This window comes from Zosterops lateralis (genome assembly GCF_965231275.1).
Source record: "Zosterops lateralis genome assembly, chromosome: 5".
In the NCBI taxonomy this organism is placed as follows: Eukaryota; Metazoa; Chordata; class Aves; order Passeriformes; family Zosteropidae; genus Zosterops; species Zosterops lateralis.
In genome coordinates, this window is record NC_139766.1 from 42250124 (window position 1) to 42263804 (window position 13681).

Sequence of the window (13681 nt, forward strand, 5' to 3'; positions counted from 1 at the left end):
AAGGCCCATGTAATTTTCTTCAACTTAAATTTCTAACTTAATTTTCTACCTTCAACTTAAAGGCTTTACAGACTGTAGAAAAATTTGTAAGCTTCAACTGCAAAGATGAATTTGAAAAGTAAAGACAAAACAAAGTCATCCCAGACTAAGCAGAAGTTATTACATGTGCTGTCCAAGAAAAACTGGCAAGATACTGCCTTTTGTAACTTCAGATGTTTTCAAGTAACACAGGAGATACCAGAAATCCCTAGCTAAAAGGACCAGGATTCCATTTTTTTACAATCAGTAACTGAATCTTCTGAAGATGAAATTGCAGAACACTACCCCAGAGGCACAAGATTTTGCTCTACATATATTTCAAAATTGTATATAAGAAAGGTAAGTTAGCCAGTTAGACCTGCATTAAACTCAATGCCTGTCCCTGTGCTCATGACAAAGCTGAGAGATATGACTAGACATCTAAAATAATTAAGACAGTAATTTTCCACTTAAGCAGTGGAAAATAAATAAAGATATCAAAACATAAATACAAAAAAAGGGGAAAAAAAGAGGAAAGTATTCTGAATCGCAAGAAGTCCTCTTAATTTGGATGTCTGCAATGTCTAAATCTATTCTTGACAGATTAGTTTGAGTTTGGTTTTTTTTGTTTCTTTGGGTTTTTGTTTGTTTGTTTGTTTGGGTTTTGTTGTTGTTGTTTTTTTTTCTTTTACAGTCAGAGAAGACAATAAGCATTTTAAGGTACCAGCTAGACCCCTTCTTGGAAGATTAAATTAGTTGTGCTTTAGATTCCACTCATTTTCATCTCCAATGACTCCTGAGACTAGGGAGGAATCCAGGGCAATCATCTCAGATCCAGATGTTGACACTATAGACACACTAGTAACAAACTGAAACCACTGAGAAGGACTATGAACTAGCCATTCATCCTAATCCAACACAACAGAGAGAAAGACAAACAAAATAATTAGAAAATTTTGGCAGGACTCTACCAGCTATGTCAAAGAATGCAGTGCTGCTGTACAAGACCCTAGGGAGATCTCAGCCAGAATGGCAGATCCAGCTGCAGCAGCTTTCAAGAAGGCAGAAATCAGTCTGCAAAAGATACAGGTGGGGGTTGCTCACTGTGTATGGGGGGCTGCTGTTGGACCAGGAGGAAAAGGGACACTGCATCACTAACAGAGGCTAAGAGAAAGGAGGCCTAAAATCTGATACAAATATTTTTCCCCTGGAGAGCGGTGAAATTCTGAGAGAGGAAATATAGGAAATGTTCTTTGTTGCAAGAGCAGAAGGGTAGAATAAATCAGTATAAACACACTTTCACCATTTCCTTGTATTTAAACAATTTCAATATCAGCAAATATATGAAATAAATGATAATAAAATCTCACATCTGAAGTTTGTGCATTTTTCCCCTCAACAAAGTACTTCTCTACTTGAATGCTAGTATATACAACAAAAGCAGAAACACTGATAAAAACATTTCTACACCTCTATAAATTTCATATAAAATGTAGGTATATACATAGGTAAACACACAAACAAAAAAGAAATGAGACACAAAGTTATTTGTCAAGAACTAGTGAGGAACTGGGGAACTGTCTCTCGTACTTCCAGTGCAGTCAAACTGATGTAACATTGGACACCTATTTCTTAATGGTCTTTAATGTAGCTGAGAGCTATTTAGAAACAGACACTTTGGAAAATATCTGAAGGTGGTCTGACAGATAAGAGATGTAATAGAAAATTACCTAACTGATTGGAAATGGCTATTTCCTTCTGAAGCTCACAGCACACACCTTGCATTGTGTCCTGACAGGACATGGAATTGCAAAGAGCTACTTCCAACAGAAACAAGAGACATTGTCAGATCTTGTACACACGAGTGTAATTAGAAGTGAAGATGGCCTTTGACTGTGCCCATAATCATGCTTTGCTCTCACCTGTTTTCTGCAGGCATTAGCATGAATGGGGGTGTGTACACATGGGTATGCTGAGCTGGTTGCCATTCAAACTACAAATGGGCCTTCAGCACCCAAGAATCTTCATTACCTATGGCCATGTTCCAAATACTGCAAGGTGAGATAGAGGTCAGAGAGCCCAGAAAAGACAGTGCATGGCTCTTCCTCTTTGTTAGGACGATGCTCTTGTGAAATTAGGCGGTTGTAGCAACAGACTCTCTTCCAGCTGAGAATAATTGCATATATACACAGGATATTTGGAAACAATAATTGTATTTTTTTTTAATAACCCTGGTCCTGACTAAAAGGGGAAGGGAGATTAATAAAATACAAAATTACCTGATAGTTTAAAACAATTCATTAGACTGATCTCAGTAAAGATGGGGTTAGAGACCAAGCCATATTTATCTTAATGAATATACTATCTTTATTAAATGTTGTTTCCCAAAGTTGTACAGTCACATCAACTTACACTTTGATAACAGCCTTTATTCAAACACAACTGCAGCACTCTGTGTACACAGAAAAGCTAAACAAATAAGCATTTTTGCTTTGAAGTGTCATACTGGCAGGAGATGCAAAAAACACCTTAAACAACCTGACACTTTAGAAAAATTTGCGTTCAGCTCCAAAACTGCTATCCAGATGATCTGCTGATTTTTTGACATGTTTATGTGCTTTAATTATCTCTTTGCTTGGTTTAAGAAAGGCTGCTTTCTGGGCACAGCCAGAACAGCTAGCCGAGTAGCAGGCACTTCCCAAAGCTTAAATCCCTGGAAGTCTAACTCTTCTTTGAAAGACATACATCCAGCAGAGACTGACAAGACTGGGGCACTGAAATTATCCTAAAGCTCCCACTGTAGGATATTTATAGGAGAAAGTGACCTCCTTTCACTCTTTTAAAAACTGAATATAGCAAAGATCACAAGATTTATAAAGCCCAAAGTACGTGGCCTTTCTACCAATTTTATCTACTACTCAAATAGGAATGAGATTCCTGAACTGTTATTCCTCCCCCAAGATTGCTTCCAGTACAGAACAATCTTCTCACCAGAGTCATCAGAGGTGCTAATGCAGCAGAAAAAAAAGACTGCAGGTACCTACCTTTTTTTTTTTTTTGTTATTCTACACCGAGAACCAAAGTTTTAAAATACTTTGGTCTTCCATTACAGTAAATGAGAACCATTTACTTGGATTTTAATTCAAAAAGCTTTACAGAAATAACAAAAATAATTATTTGGATTTGAACACCCAGCATTTTTATTATAAAAGATGTTCTTATATTCTAATCATGCCACTGCCTATAGAAAATATACATACTAACAAAATAAATAACGTTCTAGAATGATTTGCATAATCTTACTTCTAACTTAGAATAAACATGCAAAATAGCAATGCCACTAATGATAAAATCACCCTGAACTATAAAACACAAAGAATATACAACTTTTAAATTTTCATCATATAAATACACAAAATCTTTTCTTCAAGGCTAAGCCAGAGCAAAGTATGTCACTCTTCATAGTATTAAAAATCAGCAGCAAAACTGAAGCCTTTGGTCATAGTAGTGAAAACAGATCAGGTAGGAATATCTCACAGGATGAGAACAAAATATACAAATAGAAAGGAAAAATAATTCTCTGAAAAAAATACGGTCTGGGAAATGGATTTGGAAGAGTTAATGTGAATGTCTGAAGTGTTGAAGCATGTGTGGAATTCTTTGCCTTTTTCTTGTAAGTGTGGGTTTTGGCAGTTATTTGGTGTTTGTTGTTTTGTTGGGATTTTTTCTTTTCCCCAGCAGGGGAGAGTGAGAAAAAACCCCAATCAGCAATCCTCATCATATATACTGTAGTGTTCTAAAAATTTTCAAAATATGCCATTTAAAAATAATAATAATAATAATAATAATTCAAGTCTTAAATTTAAAACAGTAGGGAAAAAAAAAAACAAACAAACAAAAAAAAAAAAAACAAAAAAAAACAAAAAACAAACAAACAAACAAACAAACAAAAAAAAACCACAAAAAACCTAAACCACAATTCCTAAACCACCACTCCCCATTTTCATTACCACTTTTCTTAAACAACAAGATACCTGTTGTATCAAGATGAAAAGCTTTCTCCTGTTTGCTCCAATCTAATTTCCAAGCAGAATACTAATAGAATTGACTATGCCATTCTTACCAGGTTGCTGATTTCACCAAGACATAGTTATTGTCAAAGAATAATAAACACTTGGTTTTTACTTTTCTGCCACCCCATGCTAGATAATATGGGCAGCTACCTATATTAATACCAGACCTGCCCCAGAAATAAACCTCCTCTCCTTGTTCATTTAAGTAACCCCAGTCCTTCTTCTCCTTCCTTATTCCCCTGACCCAAGAAACGTTCAGTCACAGATGCCTCTCCAGCCCTGAGCAGCACCACTTTTCTGTGTCTTTCACTCACATTTCAACAGCCTCTCTTCACTTTGCTGACCCCTTTTTTGCATGACATCATTCCTCCTCCTTCTTCTACTATTTTCATCTTTGTCTATGGCTCCCTCTTCTCCTCTTATCCCCATTTCTCCATCAAGCTCTACTGTCCTAAATGACATTGATCTTTGTGAGGCCAGGGTTATGTCTGACCTAGATGAACACTTGAATCATGAAGGAATAGTAGCTTTTCCTGTTTATATTCACCATATCCAGATGAATTGCTGGTTGAGAAAAAGCAATACAGATTTCCTGGGAAAATAGGCAGGAGGAATCCACTGCACTTTGTTGGCTGAAGATCCTTAAAGATTTGTAATTTCTAAGAATAAATGGATCCAAATTCAAAGAAACAAAGCTTCATAGAGGCATTAGGATTTGGCTCTGTAGTTTTCTGAAGGCTGCTTTAGCACAGTTCAGCCACTTTTACTTTCAGGATCGAAGGATCTGGGTCAATTGGCCTTTTGCATGTCTGAGACAAATCTACAGATATTGCCTCAAACCACTCACTGCTTTCAGTGGCTAAACATTCCATTCTTTAATTGAGTTTTCTAAAAAAAACCAAGCCAACACAAAACCAACCCAAACCAACTATGCTGGAATGAGTGATTATTATGCAAAATGGCCTTAAGCTATTAAAAAGAATCATAAAGTTTAACACTGAAATTTCTTATGCTCACATTTTTTGTATTTATTTTTTCAAACAGAGAAGACTGAATATAGGGATTTGAAAGCCCAGTGAAACCAGGTAGCTGGAACATCAACTGCTAGATGCATTTATTTTTTTTAATGCCCAGGAAACCAGAACACAAGGACTGAAAACAGGCAGAACAATCTCAAAAATCTACAGTTTTATAAGGGAATTTAGGAAGAAACAAAAATAACCCAGATCAGTTCCTGGTACAACCTTGTAACAAATACTAAAAAATATCTATTTTAAAAAAATCTTATTTATAAATCATTATGATCTATTTGAATTAAGGCATATTCAATCATATTTTTCTATTAAAACTGTAGCAGGTGCAACATAATATCCCTTATAACTCTTATTAAAATTCATTGCATTATAAAACTGTTTTCCAACACACTGCAATCATAAGGGGCATGGCCCAAAATGAAGGTATTGTCGAATTCATCAACTGTACACTTTTGCTTTGTCATTTGTATCTAGACAAACAAACTGCCTTCTGAATTTTCAGTGTGAATAATTGTTTTCAGTGTTTTCTTCTTTGCTCACACTATTTTCTTCTTTGCTACTTATTATAAATGAGTCATCTAAATGTTAATTATTTCTGCAAGGTACATAATTGCGTGCTATGTATTTTGTATTTTTTCTTCTGCATGTTATCTGTATTGCATCCTTGAGGTTAATCAGCACCAGTATAGTTAAACCAGCATCTTTCAGTTACAAGCATCATTACTCCTGACTTATGACTTCATAATAATTGTCTAAAAGACTATATGACTTGACTATAAAGAAGAAACTTGAAAACGTGAAACTACTGAAGACAAAATCAGGAGATGAAAACAATCTAGTATTTTGGATCTTAGCTATGCATTGGTTGGGTGGGGAAAGATATTATGAAGCCAAAAATACAATCATGAAAAGAGAACATCTGAAACACTATGTTCCAGTACGAAACAGTTACACCCATCCAAAATAGCTGCAATGAGTACCAGGGCTGTTATCATCTTCTGACACAATGGGATTCTCTATGAGTCTGAGCTGAATTAGGTCTTCAACCAGGCAGCCTCAAATTTTTTTCTGCATGCTGCACATAGTTTCTGTATATATCACATGCAAGTTGTCTCAGGCACTTTGAGTCTCAGGTTGCTCTTAGAAAAGCTTATCCCAGAGTAGGATGGATTGTAGAATAGACTATTTCAGTTGGACATACGTGAATGATTATCTAGTCCAACTGCCTGAAAAATTCAGGGCTGCCCAATTCTAAAGTGTTTTTTTTTTTAACAGAATTGTCCAAATGCCTCTAAAACAGACAGGATTGGGCCATCAACCAGGTTTCATGGAGGACTGTTCCTCTGACCACCCTAAAAAAAATTAAAGAAATGCAAATAAATGTTTCCAAAGGTCCAGTCTGACCCTGCTCTGGTGCAGCTCTGAACCATTCCCACACATCCCCTTGTCACTGGATACCAGAGAGTAGATCTCAGCACTGCCCTCTCCACTCCCCCTCCTTAGAAAGCTTAAGAGAGCAAGGGCATCACTCCTCAGCCTCCTCTTCTCCAAAGGAGACAAGCTCAGAGTCCTTTGCCGTCCCTCACAGGACATGCCTACTTGAAACTTAGTACTTAGGTGGGGGGTTGGCTCTGGCTGGACACTGGGTGCCACCAAAGTTGTTCTGTCACTCCCTTCCTCAGAGGAACAGGGAAGAGAAAGTATAATGAAAGGCTCATGAGTTGGGATAAAGGCAGGGAGAGATCACCCAGCAGTAACCATAACAGGAAGAACAGAACTCAACTCGGAAAAAATTTAATTACTAATCAAACCAAAGTAGGATAATGAGAAAATAAAAACAAAATCTCCAAACAACTCAAGCCACTTCTCCCTTCCTCCTGGGCTCAACTTCACTCACAAATTCTTTATACTCTGTTCCCACTGTGGCACAGGGGGACGTGGAAGGGGGTTTCAGTCTGTTCAGCATCCATCTCTGCCACTGCTTCCTCCTCCCAGGGTGGACTCCTTACACTCTTCCCCTGCAGGGAAACTTCTTCTCTGGCACCTGGTCCACCTCCTGCCCCTCCTTCTGCACTGACTGCCTGCAGGGCTCTTTCTCTCATCATATGTTGCCATTCCTCCCTGTGGCTGCTGTTGTGCAGCAGCTTTTTCCTCCTCTTAAATGAGTTATCAGAGGCAGCACCACCTTCACTGATGGGCTCAGCCCTGGCCAGTGGTGGGTCAGTCTTGGAGCTGGCTGGTATTGGCTTCACTGGACATTGCAATTTGTTATTATTAGGCCTTTATAAAATTAGACATATCTTTTTCTTTTTGCTACTTGACAAAAAACTAGCCAGGATGCTCAAGTCTGTGTTTCAAGATCTACACATTAGCTCTTCTAGAACTGTACGCATAGACTGTAACTGTAACTGTAACTCTTTGTTACAACAGAAATGTTTTAAATTTAATCTGAAGTAAACCATACATCAACATTTATTTTGAAAGATGTAAAAATATTCTGTAAAAAGTCTGCAAAGCACTTGTTTTAAGCATCCTGCTTAATCTCTAAATCTTGTGCTTTTGTCAGTACAGGTACAAAGCAGCAACAAATGAGATCAGTGTCTTTTCTCATCTATGTCCTAAGACAAAATTTTTTTATAATTAATACTTTATAAATTGTAAAGATACATTTTAAAAGCAATTTGATACAAGTCCCCTTCTGGGCATCTCATCTGTGGAAGACGTTTTTAGCAATGCTCTTCTTTATTGAAGAGCATGTTCCTTTGAAATGCACTTTTTCTTAGAAAGGGTGTCCTTCTCTATTTTCAGGACTGCATTTGGTTGCTGTGATATGTCTTATCAGCTCAGTCATAGTCCATTAACTTGCATTTTGTAATGTCAAATGAATGTACACTTACTTTGGATTACAAAATGAAGATAATACAACAGAGTTGCAATGTTTTTGTTTGCAATGACAGAACACTTGCAATCCTAGAGATAATATGTAGGGGCATGTAACCACCTCTCATTTCTATAATGATGATGCAGGGCTTTTGTCAGCTTTCCTATCTGTTTCATACAGAATCTGCTGTGAGAGTTTCCTGGATTCCACAGGACTGGGAGCAGAAGTTTGTTTATCAGCACTGGCAATTTGGATAACTACCTCAAATTCAAAAGGGGAGAAAAGTTATTTTTAAGAACACTTAAGGGACAAGTAGGAGACCAGTGCATTAATCTGTTCAGTAACTCAGATGTTTATACAGTATTGCAAGAAGCAGAGGGTAACACAGTTAGAATAACAATATAATAAGGAATGAAATGCTCACAAAGGACAGGTAAGGAATGCAATTCAGCAAGAGTTGACAAAAAAATCCTGTATTTAAATGTAATGACTAAGTGGACAGATATGGAATGAGCCCATCTAAATCAGCAGCAGCACAAGAAAACAATGCAGAAAAATATTTGGCTGTTAGCACGTATCCCATAAGAAATATATATCACTAGTGTCATGGTGGTGAGGAGAGGAAAAAAAAAAAACCAAGAAAAAAGAAATTCATAGAAAAGAACCCCCTGAAATGAGTACTGCTTGAGACACATGAAGCCATTATTTCCATTCCCTCAGCATAGCACTCAGATGTACTGCAGTAGCCAGTCTGGCATTTCAAAGAGGTACCAAATAAAAAGGTTCCAGAGAAAAATGACAAACAGGATCTGAGAGCAGAAAATTCAAAGGAAAAAGGAATCATTTGGTTTTGCAGGGAGGAAAGCAAGGCAGGAAGGGTGCCAGCCATTTTCAAATATAGAAGGACAATGAAAAAGCAGAACCCTCTCACAGCCATTAGAAATATATTAAGGAGTTAGTGGATTAAGTGATATAAAGGCTGATTAAGGTTAGACAAAAGCCAAAACCAAGATTATTTAAGTGCTGAAATAGAAGCTTGGAGAAGTTGTGAAATCACTACTCACAGGAACTGCACAGGTTTATCTGATTCTGCCTTCAGGGGAGGAGGACAGACCGTGTGACTGACTGCTCTAAGACCATTCTTGCCCTGTTTCTATGGTTTCTGTGATTCTGCCCTGCCTCTAGCTCCTTCAAGGATGGGAATGAAATGTGACATATCTCTAACCCTACATGTAATGACAAGCAAAAATGACAAGTAATACGTGTATAAGGGCAAGAGATAGAAAACTACATAAAGAAAGTAAGTAACTGATACAATCAATGTCACCAAATACTGCAATATACATCCATACTTTCCCCACCATCAATACCTGTAGCATTTATAAATCATCTGATAATCTAACATAGGCCTCAATTTCTTGTGTGAGAAATTGCAGTCCAGTACAGTCCAAAATACATATATATATATATATATCTATATATATATATATATATATCTATCTTGAGCAAACAAGATAAAAAGGAAGAGATGTTGGCCTTTTAAGCTGATTTTAAAATGTGTTCTAAATTACTGAAATTCAGGAAAATATGTGTTTCAATTACTTTACCTCTTCTATCCACAACAAAATAAACCTCAAAAGCAGAAGATATTTAAAATACTCTCCTTCAATTCTTTTGCTTTCTCCTAGACTTGAAAGGACTTATCATGGAAGAAATAAAGGGAATACCTGTGACAGAGTCAGAAATTTTAGTGCTTTAATACAACATCACAACCACTTCATGTTACCTAAAAATTACGCAATTTCCTTCCAGTGTAAGTAAAGCCAGAGACCTTATAACTGAGTCTCACCCATTTATTCTTCCATCATTGCTAAAAACTGGATCTTGGTTTCAGTTTGAGTTCTTCACTATATTCATGTGTCTTATGTATTTCCCTATTATTACTTCCAGACTATGATTCTGCAACATGAATACGTAGGTAGATTTGGGCACTCAAGAATCAGAGAGATAAAAGGATTCTATTAATTCCCCATATCCCTTCCCTTTTTTCTAAATGAGAGCAATACAGATTACGTATCCTACACATCTGTAATATAAATGTATCTAAAGACCTGACACAGACTCCAGTTTATGTTTTCAAATATCAAGAATTTCACTACTTCTCTCATAAAGATTTTAAACTACAAAAATAACCACTGAAAAAAAAAATCATCATCAAACTTGGCCTTGTAGAAAAGGAATCTATAATTATTATTTTTTTTTTTTTAATTAAAATTAAGGTTATGTGTTTTAAAGGACTTTTCTACCAGGCATTAAAACATGGTTCTTTTTTTCCATGTTGTAACTCCTTATTCATTTCATTATAAATTAAGAACATGCTTCATATTCAAATTACAGCACAAAATATGTTATGGCTAGAACATTTGCAACTTTTTTTTTGTCTTTTAGAGCTATTAAAGAATGTGTTCCTATCAAAATTTCTGATTGTATTACTCAAAAAAATTATCTAGCATTAAAATTGAATTATTCTTTTTAATATCTTGCAGTTACTAATTGATCCTCATGATGGTTAGAGAAAGTTAGCAGGTACTACTATCCTAGACTTATCCAGAAATAAAACAGAGGTAAAAAAGCTGAACCACTTGCCCGGTGTCACATCATTAACAGGCCTGAAATCAGACCATGATTCTGTACATCAGGCATAGCATTTAATTTTGTAAGTCTTTGTAGAACTTAGGCATCTGTCTCAAAGGAACTGTCTAACCATTTCTTTGGGATATTATGTCACATCAAAAACGTGCTGTGCTCCCCAGGAGAATGATTAATATTTATCTTTAAACATTTCAGAATACAGAGAAAGAGAAGCATTTCAAAACAGAGGAAGAGAAAAATCAAAAATAGTCAGTAGATCTAGTAAGTCTGTCATCATATCTAAACCAATTACCTAACAAGCTGTCCAGCACAGATTAACAGTGACACAAGATAAAATTGTCTTGAACATTTTTAAGAGTGTAGCATTTTTGCTCAATCATTCCTATGACAGAGAATGTTAAAAAGTACCCCAGAGAAATTCAAAATTGTGTTGGCACTGTTGATTTTCAAGAGCTTTCTCTGTCTCTTGTGTTTGTATTCCAAACCCTTCACTTCCTGTACTTTTAGTGCAGTTAAAACAAACATAAGACATACCTTGATTGTACTAGTGTGTGCACCAGGATATTCTTTCTCCTCCAGTGTTGACCAACGTTGTATAAATTTTGACACCAGAGGATCATCATAGTCAACTATCTGAAATCCTGAGACATTAGCTCCTCCAAACTGAATTTTTGACAAATCTCCATCAGTAAATCCCTAAGCACAGAAAAAATTATGTCTGTTATTTGGAAAGTTTTGGCAGTTCTCTCAATAGTGTATAAAATGAAAAAAGTTACCATATGACCTCTACCGCAGAAGAGTAAGCCAACATTTTCCTCAAACTGGATCCAACTTAAATCCTGGGCTGCCAGGATTAAGTCATCAGCTCCATCAGCCAGCAATGCTTCTTGCTGCCCACTAGACAAACACTTTTATGGAGAGCAAGGGCTGAGTGGAACTGTCCTTGCTATCCTAACTTCCTAAACATCCTGTTAATTTCAAGAGACCATTTAAAGGACAAAGGAAACACTGGACATGAGTAACAGGCAAGCAAGTTTTAGGCAGGAATACTTACAGCCACAGCTGTATTCCCTTTTTTAGGAGCTCTAAAGCATGTGGAAGGACTTACCATCTCCACTGCCTCTTCCCTGTGACACAGAGAATTACTTCTCACTCTTACAAATGATTGTTGTGTTCTGTTTCCTGTATTTGGTGATTTAATGTCACCCAAATAACCATACAAATGCACTTAGATGAAGTAATGATGTCAGACACTTCATTATAAATGAATGTGGTGAGTGAATACAAAAAGAAGCATCAACTTCAAACCACATCATCATAAGTTGCTACAATTGCTACACTAGATGCTCTTTAATTATTGGGTATTAATGATCCTCATGTGCTGTTGCCTGCTAATACAGACTGTTCTGCATGGATCATGTAACTTGACAGTTGAACAGGAACATTCATTGTCTATTCCAACCTCTCCTCCATCTATCAGCATCTTTTTATTCTCAAAATAGATCAATTTCTTGAATGACTGATCAGACTGGGGGAGAATATTACTACAGTCTATAAAGAAGAAAGCAGGTGGATTCAGTGAAGACGAGATATGATTCAAACGCTAGATAAGTTTTCTTTCTGACAGAGAAAAACAAATTTTTAAAATCACTACCATAAACACTTTACATATAATATTAAACAGCTTTAAAACACAAGATTCAGTAATTTTTAGATCTTATGGACTTACTGTTATAGATTTAAAGCAATGGCTAAAATAGCAACCAGTTCACATAATGAAATCCACTGGGCACATTTTCTAAGATTTCCCTTAAGACTCAAAATACTGTTTATCCAACATTTGCAATGCAAATCACAGATGTCTAACAGATGATTTCCACATTTCATAAGACTCTTACGATGCCTGCTTTAAGAATATCAGCACCTCAACTTCTTTATCCAAAAATTAGTTATTAAGATATAAGAAAGAAACCCTGGTGTTCAGCTTTTAAAGAGGCCTTTAAAGCACCAGGATTCTTCACACTATGGCACCCACATGACTCTTCAGAGCACTGCCTGCCTGGAGGGAGAAGTGTTCTCATCAAAGGCTGGGAGGAGACAGGGGTTATGCCCCAGGTGCCCGAGACACACCATGGTCCTTCTGTTTCCTCAGGCTCTTCAAAGGACTATGGAAGACAGTGTCAATTGGGGCACTCTGGGCCATGCTGGAATTTATATCAAACACTATCACAGTTCAGGAATAAATGATGAAAAAATGGCTTGGTGGCGCTCACACTATACAACCCCCTAAACCCTTTTCTTGAACAGGGTAACTGAGATTTGAGCATGCAGAATTTGCTTTGTCTAGTATGAAAAACCAACTTGATTAGTTCCCTTAGCTTCAGTAAGTAAGTGTTTATAGACTTTAATATGAGTAAAACGGCCCTTCACCTTTAGACACAATTTCAAAAAAATTACCTTGACAGAACTGAGTGAGTTTTCTGAACTTTCCCTGCAGGAACACTATTAGCTACATTGTCTGATCAGCTATGTTAAAGAAAACATGAATTCAAACTGATTATCCAGCCAATCTGAGGGATGAAATGTAGAAATCCAAAACTCATTAGTCTTGCAGAATGAAAAATGAGAACCGTGATTCTTAAGTAGTTTAAAACTTGTGAGAGAGGAATCATCACCATGCTGAATTAATGTATCATCCTATGATGCAGAAAGTTATTTTTCTATTTTACATACCCTCTTTTTCTAAAGTATATAGAAAAAGAGAAGTTCTATTGTAGGTACTGAGCAACCTTCATTCCCACTTATCATATTCCCAAGGGAATATTATAAGAGGCATTTAAACCCTGGAAAAAACTCAGCCAATAAACAAATATAATCTCAACACATGCATTCATTTAGCAAGGATAAAGACATCTAGCTTTTTTCTGTTTTCTAGAATTTATTTAAAACTAAATACTAGTTGCTGTGCTTCCATAAACAGCCAAATGAGCAATACAGGTATTTTAAATACTAAGAATGCTTAC

The 13681-nt window shown here is 36.4% G+C and overlaps 1 protein-coding gene across 1 annotated transcript in view; it reads right to left on the bottom strand.

The window, feature by feature from the left end:
- The window catches only part of GRIA2 (glutamate ionotropic receptor AMPA type subunit 2), an 83047-nt gene that overhangs the window by 23014 nt on the left and 46352 nt on the right, over positions 1-13681 (bottom strand). Inside the window, exon 6 of the mRNA XM_083862414.1 lies at positions 11193-11354. Within this exon, the coding sequence (XP_083718540.1) occupies positions 11193-11354 (162 nt within the window). The remainder of the gene's footprint in view (positions 1-11192; positions 11355-13681) is intronic.